This window comes from Coloeus monedula (assembly GCF_965178545.1).
Source record: "Coloeus monedula genome assembly, chromosome: 9".
Lineage (NCBI taxonomy): Eukaryota > Metazoa > Chordata > Aves > Passeriformes > Corvidae > Coloeus > Coloeus monedula.
This window is the reverse complement of record NC_138789.1, coordinates 4307789-4325161: the sequence shown is the minus strand read 5'-3', so window position 1 is coordinate 4325161 and position 17373 is coordinate 4307789. Positions and strand designations below refer to the sequence as shown.

The 17373-nt window shown below is 42.9% G+C and overlaps 1 protein-coding gene across 1 annotated transcript in view; it reads left to right on the top strand.

Annotated features, from left to right (window-relative positions):
* The window catches only part of HMCN1 (hemicentin 1), a gene marked incomplete at both ends in the record, with an annotated part of 185973 nt that overhangs the window by 41189 nt on the left and 127411 nt on the right, over positions 1 to 17373 (top strand). Inside the window, 5 exons of the mRNA XM_082287593.1 lie at positions 1285 to 1456; positions 2600 to 2706; positions 5726 to 5846; positions 6330 to 6593; positions 6851 to 6995. Coding sequence (XP_082143719.1) covers positions 1285 to 1456; positions 2600 to 2706; positions 5726 to 5846; positions 6330 to 6593; positions 6851 to 6995 — 809 coding nt within the window. The remainder of the gene's footprint in view (positions 1 to 1284; positions 1457 to 2599; positions 2707 to 5725; positions 5847 to 6329; positions 6594 to 6850; positions 6996 to 17373) is intronic.

Genomic DNA, 17373 nt, shown 5'->3' with positions numbered 1-17373 from the left:
TTTTTCATGGATAAAGTAGGTAAGTTATGCCCAATAAACCAGGGGAATGAGGTTCTTTTGAGCAGTGTGTTGAATTGGGTCCTAGGTTGAAGGACTTGCCCCAGAGACCCCCAGTACTGATGGGTAACACATCCAGGTTAGTTTATTGTTGGTTTCCAAGTTTTGAACTGACATAATCAGAAGATGGTTCTCCTTTACAAGATGTTTCTCAATGCCACCGTAGTCAACTGCAACTTAAGATCACGGTTCAGTATTACTGAGAGTCACATTCACAGTGTTATACAAACCCAATATTGCTTCAGTAGGATTTAAAAAATATGCTGCAGCTCTGTGATGTACAGAGGTGATGCAAAATCATATAGTTTGACAAACCAGGTATGTTTCTGGGGAGGTTGGATTGGTTGTGGTGGGTTTCTCTTGGCTGATTGTCGAGCTCCCTCTCAGCCACTTACCCCATGCAGAGGAGGAATGGGTTGAGGAAGCTTCTGGGTTGAGATAAAAACAGGGAAATCACCAGTTGTTGTTGAGGGCAAGACTAAGTTGACTTAAGGGAAATTAATTTGTTGCCAATTAAAATAGATATTTAATTATTCCTTCAGGCAGTGGGAAGCAAAGACAAGTAGGAACACCTTTGCCTCCACTTGCCCACCTCAACTTCTCCCACAGTTCCTCCTCCCTTCTCCAGTGCCACCAGGAATTGTGGTCAGTACACAAGGGTTTCTCTTGGCTGCTCTTCCTCCTCACACCTTTCCTCTCCTTCACTGTGGTCTCTCCCATGGGCTGCTGTCCTGTCCCTGGCCTGGGAGCCTCCATGTCCTGCAGGGACATACCTTCCAAAGCCGTGTTCCCCTCTAGTCCCACCTCTGTGCTGTGCCTAACAGTAATTTGTATTAGGTGTTGTAGGGGGAAAAAAACCCTGGAAAAGTCCACAGATAGCAATTACTTGGTACATCTGGATGAGGAAATTTTCCTTGTTGCTTCATGCAACTCAAACTTGATGACTAGAAATGTCCATAGGTTTGTATCCCTAATTCCTTTTTAAAGGACCTGTGGTTGTTGTGTAGAGATGTATCCAGGTGTGCTAGTGTACTCCTTTAAACACCATGCTGACCATGGCTTTGCCAGTGTCTTCTGTCAAAATTTCATTTCCTTTAAGTATTCACATTTTAAAAATAAATTAATACAGAATCTCTACAAGACAGTAGAGACAAGCATTTTATCAGAAACTGTTTCAACAGCCAGTACTGCTGACAGTATAGTAACAACTGTTCTTTTCTCTTCTAGGTGTTAAAATGGGTTGAAGAAGCAGTTCAAGCCTCCAAAGTGCATCTCTTGTCTACAGACCATCTGTCCATGGCTGTAAATACTTGGCAGATCCCTTTTGATCCCAGTCTGAAGGAAGTTACAGTGTCCTTGAGTGGTCCTTCACCAGCAATTGAGATTCATAATCCTTTAGGTGAAGTACTTTTTACTTTCTTTTGTGATAGTGAAAAACGAGAAGGAAAAATCTCTTCTGATATTTCATTTTTTCCCCCAATATTCTATGTTTTTTTTCACTTGGAGGACACTGGAAAACTTCCTTATTCTGTCCACTTCATCTCACCTCCATCTTCTTTGTTACTGTTTGTCCTTGCATTCCGAATTGCTGGGCACTTTTGCCTTTCATCTCTTTATGTATTCCCTGAACCATCATTTAAGGGTTGTACACGATGGTTTTATGTGAGGAGAGTTCAACCATGGTCTGGCTTTTTTGAGCTGTGAGAACATTCAGAACCAAACCTGTCTCCTCTGCCCATCTCCAGCTGAGCAGTGTGTGATGGGAAATGCAATGACAGGTTTGGAGCTAATTTGTAATTGAAGCTATTTTAAACAAATCTATTGTTTATTACTATGTTGATGCCTTAGGAACTTGGAACAGCACTCCAGAAATAAATTCAAATCATATTTTGTATTCTCTGAATGCCTTTTGCCTGAGGATGTAGCTTAAGTTTTAATATCTTGGAAATATTTTATGCCCAGGATGGGTTCCCTGCAATGTGGTCTGGTCTGTCCTGCACTGAGGCATTCTTGTTTACAGGAAAGAGATTTGATCAGTGTCTGTATTCCAGCCATGCCAACACACAGTCCTGGGTGCAAGTGTCAGGCTTTGCTGAAGCTGTGACCCCTTTCTCATAGATCAGCTCCATGCATCTAAATCCACGGGGTTTCACTGCAATTACTCAAGGCATGTCTAATAGGTTTTGAAAATGGGCACTGGGACATCCCAGTCTCCACTTCATCTTTCCCTTTAGTGCTGTGAAAGAGCCAGCTGGGTTTTAGGGCTGATGGTTCTTCAGGGTCAGCCTTGAGGACGCAAAATCCCTCTCTAGAGACCCAATTCCTGCACACAACCATCCACATATAAATGAAAGTTTTCAGTATTCTGTCAAAGAATTGTAGGGAATTTTGGCTGTTGTAAATGTCATTGACTGCTAAGTAGTAAGTCAAGTATCAGAAATACATTGGTACAAAACAACAACATTGTATTTACTCTCTGTTTTTTTTAAGCAATACTGTGTTTACTCCATCCTGTATTTACTTCCTGTTTCTGTTTTTTCAGGCAAGCAGCTCAGTAAGGGATCAGGACTGAATGAATTGCTAAATATCCACAACTCTGCGAAGGTAGTAAATGTCAAAGATCCAGAGCCTGGAACATGGACAATCAAGGTAAAGTTATTGCAGAACCCATGTATGATTGTCCTGTAGCATATAAGGGGGTTGTATAATGATTTACTATGTTATTTATCATAGATACTCACAGCTGTTTTACTGTGTTACAGTAAATGTCCTGTGATCTTGTATTTAATATTGTTGTATACCTCTTTATGTAGGTAAAGCTGTATGATCCCAGCTTTCCTAAATAGATGTGGAAACAAGCCTACTGGTGTGGATCCCTTCTGACTGAACTGTTCTATGGTAGCAGTGTAAATACTCTACAGTCATTTTTGGAGGGGAAGGCACCCGGGTGAGGCACTTTATAGGCAGTGCTGAATGGATCCTGCTGTGCATTGTCCCTACCCTAAGCACAGAGGTGTTTTGAAAAGGATCATTAATTCACATACAGCCCTGGGGGAAGCTGTTGATCCTGCTGCAGAACTGCAGCTACAAAAGCATGTTGAGCTCAGCAGCTCTGGGGAGAATTGTTTGAATGTCTGCCTAGGACGGGGGGCTTATCAAAAAGAGGGACAGGGACTTTTTATATGGGCAGATAGTGATGGGACAAGAGGGAAAGGTTTTAAACTGCCAGAGGGCAGGGCTGGATGGGGCTTGTGGGAAGGAATTGTCCCCTGTGAGGGTGGGGAGGCCCTGGCACAGGGTGCCAAGAGAAGCTGTGGCTGCCTCTGAAGTGTCCAAGGCCAGGCTGGACAGGTCTTGGAGCAACCTGGGATAGTGGAAGGTGTCCCTGCCCATGGCAGGGGTTGGCACTGGGTGACCTTTTAATGTTCCTTCCAATTCCATGATCCTATCACCAAAAGTGCTGAAAACTCCAGTACAGAGACAACCTGGTAGGCTGTTAAAAATGAAAAAGAAAAATGTTTGGGTCCTGCTGGATATGGTAACATGAGCCACACTGGGTCCTGAGACCTTTTCCTACGGTCAGTGCCTTAGGATTCACTTCTGGCACTTGTTGGAGACTTTTAGAGTGAGGGATCAGTGCAACAAACATGCAGTGCCCTGCAGCCCAGAAGGACAGTGCAGGAAGAGCCCTGTGTGCTCCTGGCTGTGTGATGTGAGCTGAGCCACTGGTGTGGGCCAGCACCTGAGTGCTGGGCTGCAGGAACTGCTGGGGAGGAGAGCCAACAGTCCCCCATGCCCAGGCTGCCACTGGTGGCATGCACTCCTGGCAGCAGGACAGCAGCCCTGCCAAGCCATCAGGCTGCTCCTGCAGGCAGGGCCTGGGAGTTTTTGGGGGGGTTGGGAGGGTTTTTTGGCTTTTTTTCTAAGCTCAGAATAATGCTGTCTTCAGCTCTGTGGAGAGCATGAATAACACATTCAAATTGATGTAGTTAAAAATGAAGAACATCTCTTGAATATGTAGTTGAAATATTTTAATCTAACTTTTATGAGTAAGCCAGGTCATGCAGTTCTTCATGATACCTGTATTTTGGGCAGTTTTTTGATGTTGTTTGCAAGACAGGAAAGCATCTGTCACAAATCTGTATTTGCTCTTTTGATGATACTCATCCAGCCTGGGAGGCGAAACACTAATGTACAGTCTCTGTAATCCATGTTCAACTAGAAATAATGAGAAGAGACCTAAAGATAACAGTTGGAAAGCAGTCCTGTGTGATAAGGCTAATTCCTGGTGTTTGCCTAGAGACCCCCAGATCCTAGACACGACAGTGAGAGATGTATTTATTTATATTAGGAAATGGTAAAATTTTATAAGGTTATTTTGGCCTTAAAACTCACAAATATCCAAAGGTCTGAGTACTTCATAAAGAGAAATGATTTCCCGGTATATTTTTCTGTGGATTGTTTACTTGGCTTTAGTCACTGGCTTGGCTTATTTAACACAAAGATTTTATGACTTAAGCTTTGTGAAAATTTTATTCACACCATAAGCTCCTTATACAGATGCACCAAGCTATAAAAACAGAACTTTATCACTGAGTTTGTCTAATGAAATTTTAACTGCCAATTAAGGCTTGATACCTTGAGTTATTTGGCACAATTAAATATTTCTTTGTATTGTTAACAGCTGGATTATGTAAAAAAGGCTTTAGTGGTGCTATTTCTGGAGTGAAAGGTTAACCAAATAGAAGGAAATACGTTGTTTTAATCAGATAGGCATCGATTTGTCATGGTGTCTAATGCCTGTCCCAAGGCTGTTAGTTATAAGAAACAACTGTTTAATTTGATACTCTCATGCAGCGGTGGCAGAAGGGTTCTCTGGAGTAACCTCTCTTCCAGAGAGCTGCAGGAATTTGAGAATGGACCAGGTAAAACTCCAGGGAAAGTTCAGTGGAACCTTCCAGACACCAGAAGGGTGTGGAAGTAGGTGAGGAGGAAAAGCCATGGGTTCCTCTGCACCTTTGGGAAGTAGCAGTTGACCTTTCTTTCTCTGCATAGAAACATAGAAAGTAACTTATAATTACTTTATCTTCTTTAAGATGAAAGACCAAAGCAGCTGTACTCTCCAGAACCTGAAGCTCAGGCTGTTCAAGGGTGATGGATGGGTGGGGGTGGTTCTGATTTGTTTTTTGGTGGTTGAAGCAGAATGACAAGGTGGGGGTACAAAGGTACAGACCAGAGGGGAGAGGTACCTGTGCACCCTCTGCTTTCCAGCTGTGCCTTTGGCTGGGGAAGAGAAGCACTTTTAATGCATAGATTTTTCTGTTGAGTTCTGATTCACTCACCATTTTCTAGTAGAATTTGTAACAGTAAGGTCCTAACTGCCAGATCACTGCCTTTGCAGGCACTAGCACGTGGCAAGGAGTTGTTGATTTGTTGGTGTTGTGATTTACTTCCAGGACAAACTGGCTCTCTTTGCTGACACGACAATTTTAGGGCCCAGGACGTGTAAGCAAAGCTTTATTCAAGGTGCTTTTCCTTAGAACTTTAGCCATGAGGCTCCTCTATGTGCTGCTGTTAGCCATGTTGGAGTCTGTCCCTGAGCTCAGTGGCTGGCTCACACTCTGTGCGGTCCCTGCACTGCTGATTCCATGTGCTGGCTGTTTTGCAGACCTCGAGCAGCGGGAGGCATTCTGTGCGCATCACGGGACTCAGCACCATCGACTTCCGAGCTGGCTTCTCCAGGAAGCCCACCTTAGACTTTAAAAAAACATCCAGCAGGCCAGTGCAAGGTTTGTTTCCACTTTAGTCCATGTTAAATAGCTTCTAGCCTCCAAAATTGAGTAGAGCTCTATGATGAGCTTTGTGGTAACTCCAGGGATGCTGTGGGTTTGTTCCTGGGGGGGCTTTGTATCTGTGTGACATAAATATAGATATTTTTAACTATGCTTCAAAATTGCAGTGCTGTTTCTGTTATTTTTGGAGCATCAGAAAAAGGCCTTAGCCCTGGGGCATGGTGAGGAGTTAGTAAGGAAGCTGCTATTTTAGAAACACCTTTTGGAAATCAGTAATTTAAACTCCCCAGCTGCGTCTACTCACAGCTAATAAGCAGAACACAGCTCAGCACAATTTAGCCTTTCCCTACTCAGTAGGTAAGGGCTGGAGCTGAATGCTGTATTCATGGGATAGTGAGCCATGCAGATGGAATTTAATCTTTCATGTTTTAATTATCTGTTTTCTTTAGCACTTAAAATAGTGTGGTTTTGTTTTTCTAGGGATTCCTACCTTCGTGCTGCTGAATACCACAGGGATCCTGCTTCCAGCTAGAGTAGACCGACTGGAACTTCTGAGTATTACAGGGGAACTCCTTAAGACCTTGCCTGTGAAATACTATCCTGATAGAAAGCCCTATGGACTATGGAATATTTCTGACTTCATTCCACCAGATGAAGCTTTTTTTGTTAAAATAACAGGCTATGACAAGGATGGTTATCTTTTTCAGAGAGTTTCAAGTGTTTCGTTTTCCAGTATTATTCCTGGTAAGAGACTTTAACTTGAATTGATTGTGCATTTGTCTCATCTGAATCAATTAAAATTGAGATCTTGTATTCTTTTGTAACTTATGCAAATACTTCCTGTGCTGTTTCCTTCCAAAGTTCTTTCTCTAGTTCATGATGGTCAATACCTACTAAGTGGAGCTTTATCAGAAATTTAGCTTCCCTTTAATAAAAGAAAAGGATAAGATGTGTGTTAGTAGCTGTTAATATACTTTCTGGGGAATGTTTCCTTTCTTCAGATGCCCCCAAAGTTACAATGCCCATGAAGACTCCAGGATATTATTTACAGCCAGGCTCTGTTCCTTGCCATGTCGAAAGCCTTATACCTTTTACTCAGCGTTTTACTAAAGATGGTGTAAAACTGGGAGTAGATCAGTTCTTCAAGTAAGTAGTGACCTTTTTTCACAATGCTGCTTTATTTCCTGTTTATAGCTCATGATTTCTGTTATTATTTACTGGTATGTGCTGCCTACATCCTGCTACTTCCAGTCTGTTATTTTTGGTGCTATTCATAAGAGAGGCTGTATTTTATGGAGATATTGATAATATATATAGATATATCTATATGATATATTGAGGAGGGTGTACACTCTGTACATGTGATGGGATTTATAAGGTTCTGGCTAAAATTCCCTTCAGCTGTGTACTCTGAAATTATGATAAACTAAAAGTCTAGAAGGCAAATGGTTTTAATTTATGTTGTTAAAAATTACGCAAAATTGGTAACTAGCTTTGTTTATGAAATGCACCCCTCACTCTGGCCCCAGGGATACATAGAGGATGGGGCATACATTAATTTGTTTGATTTTTAATGCCTTTCCTGGATGCCCTAGAAGTATGTCCTATGACCTGCCCTAGAAACTTTCATCTTCAGAAAATCTCTCAAAATAGGAAAATTTATGTGGGATATACCAGATGGTTCTTCACATTTCTGTATAGAAAAAGAATTGTGTGCTCTTTCTGTGTAGGGTGAGAGAAGAATAATTTAAAAAAAGGTCAATTAGTTAAAATACTCATAAAGTGCCCCTTTTAATTCTGTTTGTCAAAATCAAAAGGGAAGTGTATACTAGTAAACAGTGTCAGCAGCCTCCTGTGCAGCCCAAAGCACCTCAGGAGCAAACTGAAGACTGAACTCTGCATTCCCCAGCAGGTACAGCATACCCAAGTGACTGCATCCTGCAGCTCCCTTGTGCACTGCTGGCAGTGTGAAGTGCTGCAGCTTTGGTGTGGTTTGGTTTTTAATGAGGTGCCACTGAGACATTGTCAGCCCCAGCACAGCACCTACTTGGGCTGCTGTGTAATGTTTTCCATTCCTTAGGTATCAAACCCCACGCTTCTCCTTGTTCTTCACACATCCAGCACCGCTGATTCGCTGCATTTTTCTTTTTCCTGTTACAGAGCAGATGAATGAACTCATCATCCAAGTTAATTTAACAAAACTGTCTCAAGCCAGATATTGTTAGTCACAGTTAAAGAGGATCTAATTCAGCTTGGCTTGTTTGCCTCTTATTTGCAGTGAAGTTCCAGGCAGGGTTTGTCCAGCTTAGTAGTTCAGTGCAGGTTTGAGCTCTAGTATTCCTCTGCACTGAATGAGTTTTGTTTTGGTGTTGAGATGTCTTTACTCAACTGTTTTAATATTTATTTCAAAACCTAAATGGTTTATGAGTTGAATATCATATTTCTATTGTGACAGTTGTCTGTGAAAATACCCTTAGAATACTACAGGTTCAGGGTTCCTGAGGAGAAGAGACTTTGAAATTCAAATATTGTTTTTACTTTGGTTCCAGAGGTACTATCAGCTGCAATAATAATTCCTAATTTTAAAAGAGTAACATGTTAGGAAAAAGAAATTTTTGTAGAATGGTAACAGCTTTTTTTCTACCTTTCTGCATCCTATAGTAGTGTAGTAAGAAAATTTGGATTTTGCTTAATATCCCAGTGCATTTTTGACCAGTCTGATATAGCAGGACAAGAGAAGTAGTTGAGCACCTCATTCCAGTGGGGAATCAGTGGGAAGGGAGCACTAAAGTGTCTTTACAATCCATTCTGTACTATAAATAGCTGATCCTGCCAATCCTGCAGGATTAGAATTAGCAAAAATAAGACATGAAATTCTGACAAGAAAGGCAATTCCTGTAGTTAATCAAAATAACAATCATGATAATTTAAAAAATCATTCATAATCCACTGATGTTTGTGGTTGGTATTCAAGTCCAGTAAACCATGCAGAATATATCCCTCCAAACCATGTGCTAAAAAGTGAAATTATAGGTTTCATTTCTCCCTGTGAGCCACAGTGAGGTGCTGGTGAGTTCCCAGCTGGTTCTTGAGCAGGGTGGTGGGGAGTGTCCAGGAGGTGAGGTCAGATACAACCCGAGCACCACCGTGAGGTCTGCAGTGACTGAGAACCAGGGGGTCATCTGGGCTTTGGAGTTTCAATGATTATAGTTCCCCAGGTGCCCAGACAAAGAGCCCAATCAGCAGATTGCATGTGCAGTAGAATGAATTTGGTAGGTAATGGTGGTGCTGGAAGGTGCTGAGTTATCCCATGACACGTGCTGTGACTTGTGTGCAGTTACACCTCCTCACCCAGTGCCCACGTGTGCAGCAGATGCCCCAAGCTGTGTGTTAGTCCTTGCTGCCAGTGTTGGTTTGATTTTTAAATTTTTTTTTTGAGAGCCCACCACCGGTCTTTGTTTTGCTGAGCTGTTCCACCCCTGGACATGTTTCCCTTTGTGCTTCTGTTCTCAAGGCTTCCATGTTTGACATCTGGTGTATAGCACGAGTCAAGAAGGAAGCAGAACAGGATTCCCTAACCTCAGTTTTAACATACTTTCCATGAAATAGAGTGTGGCTGTTGTCAGGGCAGACATAAAAGCCACACTAGTCATAATCCATAGTCGAGAAAAGTAGAAAGATTCTTTATTTTCTCTACTGCTATTCTTATACCTCTTCACAATAGCTGTGGCCTAATTTAAGATTGGCTGTTTAGCAAACAATGACAAGGCTGTCTAACAAACAGTGACCATTCAGCCCATAAAACAATCAGCTATACAAGCAAAAGTATAGTTGCTACATATTATCCACAAGTTCTTCCTTGTACGCTCTCAATGTCCCTTAACAAGAACATCCTCCTTTTATGTCCAGAACATCTTCTCTTATTGATTATCTTCTTGGCCTTCTCTGTGGGTTTTACTGAAGCTGCAGAATTTCACTGTAATACTCTCACGGGTAAATTCTGACTGGTTTCAGGTCTGACTCTGTGAGACTGTCAGTCTGGCTGTCAATCTCATCAGATCCCCCTCTTTGTTTTTGTATTACAAAGGCAGTGGTTATTGACTTTTGCAGGGCCCTTTGCAAAAAAGACAAATAGACATGGCACAATGAGCAGGACGCAAAAAATAACCAATAGGATCAGGTATCAGATTTTGAGCAGATTTTTGACCCATCTTGCAATTTGCCAATTGCCAAACAAACTGTTGAACCAATCAGATTCTGATTCTTCACGCAATTTTGACACAGTAGTTTGCAATTCCTTAATGTGGGCATGAATAGATTTTTGAATGATCAGACAAATTCATACAACACATTTCATCAAAATCTTCACATCTATGTCCATGTGCTAGCAACAGAGTATCAATAGCAGCTCTGTTTTGCAGTGTAGCGTGCCTTACTGAACCAACATCTGTTAATAATCCAGCTAAAGCAAGCGAAGTGGCGTTAGTTTGCCAAGCTAACCAACATCCTAACTTGTTTAACAGTCCCAATGCTTTAGCAGCTGTTACTTGTGGAGAAAAGAAGGAAACAGCCTATCGAGTACCTGATGGCCAAAATTTGGTGTTGTCATCACAATCAGGGGCAAACGCATGGATGCTACGTTTTCCCCTCTGTGGTTTATGCTGTAAAATCATAGATGTGTTAGGTGTTAACAGTGAGAATCATCCTAAGCTGCATGGACCTCCCTTGATGTGTGATGGAATCACAGCCCATGTTCAGTCTCCGCAAATAAAAAGCACCCCTGGTGGCAAAGCTAGAGGAACAGTAGTAGAGTGTGAAATATGTGGTGAAGTATAATTGCACCAGGCACTTTAATTTGCAAATATGGGTTGGTTAGGAGAAACATCCCATACTTTGGACTGATCAGAGTAATTAAACTTAACACAAAGGCCTATTTTCACAGATCCTAAAAGCTCTATTTCTTGCAGCTCAAGAGTTGCACAGGGAAGGTATGAAACCCATTGATCCCAAGCGTCAGCGTGATTGCGTGATTGTAAAAGCTTGCTAACTGTCCTAGGCTTTGGCCAGTCATCTATTGGCAAGCCAACAAGGCAGGTAGGAAAAGGATTGTCAGGAGTAGCAGTGGCTAAGCACAGAGTATGTTGCCCCGTTGCATTGGCTAGGGTAACCCACACATTGGTTCTCGGCTGACTAACAGGCCAAGCAGAAATAGCAGGCACTAAGCTCAGCAAAACTGACAAGTACCATATTGGCACCTGCATTTTTCTGTTATTCATTGCCATTTGCACTCCAGTACATCTCAATGCAAGCCAATACCCCTTGATCACAAGGATATACAGTGCGATTCAGTCCTCCTTGGTCACCGGTGCTAGACGCTTTCTCTGGTCAGAGGTAGCTCGAACTATGCTGCCAAGGTCATCCCTGTGTTGCTGTTATCCTCAGGATTTGGCCGAACAGGCGGTGGGATATTCTGCCGCAAATCAGGACGCACACACCTTGCTGGCACCCACTGTGGTCCAGTATCTGTGGAAACACAAGCTTATCTACGTCCCCAAGTGACAAGGTCCCAGGGGCCTTCCCACTCACTGGTAAGCAAATTCCTTACCCATACTTTAGCTCAAGGCAAATGTGTTTCACTGGTGCACTGCAAGGAATAAAACCGATTTAAAATTGAGGGATTGTTTGAATGAGCCAGTATGGTCAAGTGATTTATGGTATATACTGTGGGATATGCCCAGCCACTGCCCTGGAGGGATGTCTGCTGAGATAAAAGATTTTGCAATCGCCCAGCAGGACTCCCTGGAAAGGCGACTACTTTTGAGTCATGGTGAGGAAAAGTAGACCCACAATCCTTTGGGAGACCCTATGCAGATCATTCTGTAACCCATTGGTCTGTCCCAGACCCTCTGTAATCCATTGGTCCCCTTGCTGATCCCCTGTATCACTATAAAGGCAAGCTCCCTCGAGCCCCTCGAGAGAGAGCTCGTCCCTGGCCTCCCTTCGCTGGAGGGGACCCACAATAAAGCTACCTTCGTGCGGAACCAGCCACACGGGCCCTCTCGTCTCTCTCTCTGGTCTGGTTTGGCCTAGAGGCAGCCCTGCAGAGCTGAGCTGGAATCACGAGCTGATAATCACTAAAGAGCTGACAGCCTCTGCAAGGGCTCCTCTGCCAGCAGCTGAGAGGAAGACACCGGACCCCGGGAAGGCGATTCCTTTCGGGACCATCTCCCCGGACCGGTCATCTCTTCCTGGGTCACAGCCTTGGACCCCACCACCAGCTGTAATAATATACAGCTTTCAAAAGTCTGGACTGTGGGGTTTCCCCTTGCATTCTCCCTTTTTGTTTTTCTAGAACAGTTTTAAGTGTGTGATGAGCACGTTCAACGGCAGCCTGACCAGTGGGAGAATGAGGAATACCAAATTTGTGAGAGATGCCTGATGTAAAAAATTCCTAACTTTCTGAGAGGCGTAGGCTGGCCCATTGTCAGTTTTCACACAGGCAGGTATGCCTAAAGCAGCCAAAGCTTGCTCCCAGTGCAAAATTACATCATGGGCCTTTTCTCCAGCATGGGCAGAAGCCCATATAACAGAAGAAAGGGTGTCAATGGATACATGTACATATTTAAAACGACCAAAATCTGAAATGTGTGTAACAACAGTCTGCCAAAGCTGTAGGGCCAAAAGGCCACGGGGATTTACTCCAAAGGGTAAAGGTCCATTAAAGTTATGACAGTCTGGGCAAGCACTAACAATAGCACGAGCTTCTGTAGGTGTTATAGAAAACTGTTTATACAATGTGCGCGCATTTTGATGAAAAAAGGCATGAGATGCTTTAGCCTGGGCTAGTTTATCTGTCTGAGGAACTGCCCAAACAGGATTAGCTAATGCATCAGCATGAGCATTACCTTCTGCAAGAAATCCTGGTAGGTTTGTATGGCTTCTAATACGCAAAACATAAAAAGGATACATGCGTTGCAAAACAGCTGTCCATAAAGCCTTTAACAAAAGAAACAAATCAGCATTATTAACTTCTTTTAAAAGGGAACAATTTACTCGTTGTACAACATCTGCAACATAAGCTGAGTCAACAATTAGGTTAAAAGGTTCATTAAAATGATGAAAGGCCACAGTAAGTGCTTTTAATTCAACCAATTTTGCGGATCCAGTACCCTGACCCTGCAAAGTCTGCCATCCCTCCTCATTTTTCCAGGTGACAATTGCTGTTCCTGTTTTTCCTGACCCATCTACAGGAATATGACTTAATTTAGGTTTTGCTGATAATGGGGTGGTATTCAGTGATTGTAGTAACTTATGACTGGGAAAATGGTAATCCATTTGTTCTGTGCAGCTCTGCAGCGCGTTCTGCAGTGCAGAACTATTGGCCAAGGACCACTCAAAATAATCTTGCTGAATAGGAATAGTAAATTCAGCAGGATCTTTGGCAGCAATTTGCAGGCATCAGTATCTACACTTAATAATTAACTGAGCAATAAATGAAAAAATTGTAGTGACTGTGTTTTTAGGTTTGTGAGATAAAAACATCCATTCTAGAATATGCAATGGGTCAGGGGACCAATGATCAGACCATTGTGTAATAATATCTGTTGGATGAAATTCTGGAATTACAACAAAAACAACGATATCAATGTCAGGGTCCACACGGTACACATGGTGACTGGAAATAGTTTGTTGCACCTTATCTAAGGCTTGTTGAGCTTCAGGGATAATCTTGGTGAGTTTAAATCTGAATCTCCTGCTAATATATTAAACAAAGGAGAAAGTTGTGCAGTGGTGAGTCTTAAATAGGGACACAGCCAATTAATGGTTCCTAACAATTTCTGTGCATCATTTAGAGTGTGCACTGTAGTGTCAAATTGAGCAGTTTGAGGGCATATGGTACGTTCAGGTATTTTTAATCCCAAATATTTGCAGGGTGCTTCTGTTTGGATTTTTTCAGGTGCAATCTGCAATCCATATTTGTGAAGAGCCTTTAAAAGCTCTGGCTGTATGTTTTGCAAATCCTGTTTGCAAGGAGATGCTATCAGTATGTCATCCATATAGTGATAGCAATAACTGTTAGGGAATTGTTCTCTAATAGGCGATAGAGCTTGGGCCACATACATTTGACAAATAGTTGGACTGTTTTTCATACCTTGTGGTAAAACTTTCCATTGATATCATTTTACAGGTGCAGCACTGTTAACAGCTGGTACTGAAAATGCAAATTTTGGTCTGTCATCTGGATGTAAGGGAATCGTAAAGAAGCAATCTTTCAAATCAACAACTAAAATGTCCCATGTTGCAGGAATCATAGTAGGACATGGCATGCCTGGTTGCAGTGCACCCATACTTTCCATGACTGCATTAATGCGTCTCAGATCATGCACCAATCTCCATTTGCCTGATTTCTTTAGAATCACAAATACAGGAGTATTCCAAGGGCTGACAGATTGCTCTATGTGCCCTTGCGATACCTGCTCATCAACTAAATTTTTCGGGGTGGCGAGTTTCTGTTGTGTTAGAGGCCACTGTCCTTGCTGCACGTGATGGTCAGTTAACCATCGTAGAGGTGTTACTGGCTGGCAACCGCCCTTCTGCACAATGACCCCTATTAAAAATTGGTGCCAATTGCAACTCCCAAGTGGCTAAAATGTCACGTCCCCATAAATTTAGAGGCGCAGCAGTCACATGTGGGCCAACTGTAGCAACCCGGTTGTCTGGACTTTTTATGAGCACAAAATATGTACTTAAATAACTTTGTGTCATTCCCCCAAGACCCACAATTGAATTTCCCACTGCAGTGACCAGCCAGGAGTTTGGCCAGTCGTGATGTGAAATCACTGTGACATCTGCTCCCATATCAATCAACCCTTTGATCTCAACAGTCTGTGGCTGTGGCCCCTTCAGTGTTAGCTCGCAAATCAGTTGTGGTCTCTGCTCGGAAAGTTGTTGAGTCCAAAAAACCTGAGGCATGCCGGTAGAACCAAAGCCTTGGTCCCCTCTCTCTTTAAGTCCGGTCCTGGGAACACAAGACTTGAAAGGTACAAGTTGAGCAATTCGAGTATGAGCAGGTATGACTGCAGAAGGAGTGGGTGTAGAAACCATTGCACATATTTGTCCTGTAAAGTCTGCATCAATTACTCTTGGATGCACAAAAATCCCTTGCAAAGTAGCACTGGATCTTCCTATTAGCAAAGCATCTAAATTTTGTCTTATAGGTCCATGTGCATCCAAAGGCACTTCATGAACTGCAGTAGAGTCTATGATTACTGGGTCAGTGGTGCAACCATCCATCCCTGCTGAGCCTTCTGTTCCACCAGCAAGCTTGTCACATAAACCTGTGCTGGGCTCAGCGGTTCTTGGGGAAGCATTTATGTTTGAACACGCTGTCCCCTCACATTCAGTCAGCAGTTTTCCCTGATTTTTGAGAGGCTGCCCGTTGGCGTGGAAACAGGATCGACATTGTTTCGCATAATGTCCTGGTTTAGCACATTGATTCCACAGAACTGCTCTCGGAGCTACTTTGTTATTGGCAACTTTGTTAGTTGCTCTGGAGGACAGAGTTCTGTGAGGGCACTGAGATTTAAAATGACCAGGCTGTCCACAGCTGTAGCAGTTATGTGCCATTTTAATAGCTTCAGCAACAGCTGTAGTAACAGACTCAGACAGCATAGCCATTTGATGTTGTGCAGTCCCTATTTTTGTACATGCATTAATCATATCATGCAATGAGGGCTTTTTCATAGGTACCAAATCAATAGCTTTCCTACATTCCTCATTTGCATTTTCTTGTGCCATTTGCAAAATTAAAGCTTCTTTTACGTCTGCATCTACTATTTGTTTTTCTATCGCATCCTGAAGGCGGTCTAAATGGCTTTAAAAGTCTCATTAGGGCTGTTTGATAGTTGTGTAGCTTTTCCCAGGAGCTGACATGCTCGCTATTTTAAACAGAGCCTGCAAAGCCTGACCATGGGATTGTGCTAGGATCAAAGGGTGCAGGCAAGCCTGCAGCTGAGGCTCGTCCAAGGGGTGCAACCCCATTAATTGAGGCAAACCTGCACCAAACGAAGGATCAGCCATTGGCAATCGCATATTATTTAGAGCAGTCTCCTTACAAAAAGCTCTCCACTCAGTCTCAAACACAGTATACTGAACTGGCATGCAAAGCAATCTAGCAGTCTGCTTTAAATCACAGGGAGCTAACTCTTCACTTGTTATGAATTTCAGCATTTTTGTCACAGCAGGGACAAAAATGCTGAAATTAGGAATTGGTAGCAAGTTGGCGTAGCTCAGATAATACTTGCCAGTTAAATGGAACATGCTGATCAGGAGCTTGACCCCTGCCTCTGATAACCGGGAAAGCAGAAATTACAGTCTTGTGGCTCTTTTGACTCTGGTGATTGCTTAATGATCTTAAGTTTTTTTGCGGCTTCAAAATTTTTATGAGACAAAGCTGTGAGCCTGATATCTCTCCAAACAGCAGCAGGATCTCACATGCCCTGAGTTTCAGATAAGGGTTGCAAAGTTAAGGTATCTCTATAAAGCAAGCTATCATTTTGAGCCCCTGGCACAGATTCCTTTGCGCCTTGTACAAAAGGATTAGTAGCAGCAGACAGCGGGGGTGCAGCAGCAGGCAGTGGGGGTGCTGATGGCACGCTCTCATTTTCACCTTTTTCATCACTGTCACCCCTGCTGCAGGTGGTAAAGGTAGATCAAAGGGGTCTGTAGGGACAGGGGGGAGAAGTGGAGTGAGAAACAGGATCTGAAAAGAGAGGAGGCAAAGCCCTCCACAGCTTGGGTATTGGAAACAATACAGGTCTTTCTTCACCAGCCTGTGCCCTGCCACCCCCTCCCACTGCAGTGTTTCCAGTCCCACCAGCATTATCTGTGTTTGTTCCCTCTGCCAGGGCAGCTGCAATGACTTGCTCTTTTTTCAGTTCTTTCAAAGTGTCTAAAACTAACCTCCATGTCATCATAAATTCTTTAACAGTATCATCTCCTCTGGAAGTAAGGTCGAGAATATGCCATCCTACTGCTTCCCAAGTTTGGATACTAGAAGTGTTGACATGTGTCATCTCAATCCCTTGACTTTTGCACCAAAGTAGCAGTCTTTGCAATATCAGCTTATCATATTTTACACCATGTCGTTTTAACATTAACATCCATATATTAATCATTGAATTTTCCTCCTGGGATGTATTTGCTCCCATTTTGTTATCAATGGGCTCACCTTTAAAAGGTTGCTCACTCTCTCCTCGCTACTCTTCTTCCCGTCTCCCCTGTTCTCCGCACAGGCTACCTGCCCTCCAGGCAGGCTCTTTGAATCATGTCTTGGGGTCACCACATGTGGCTGTAGTCGAGGCAGACATAAAAGCCACACTAGTCATAATCCATAGTCGAAAGGTAGAAAGATTTTTTTATTTTCTCTACTGCTATTCTTATACCTCTTCACAATGGCTGTAGCCTAATTTAAGATTGGCTGCTTAGCAAACAATGACAAGGCTGTCTAACAAACAGTGACCAT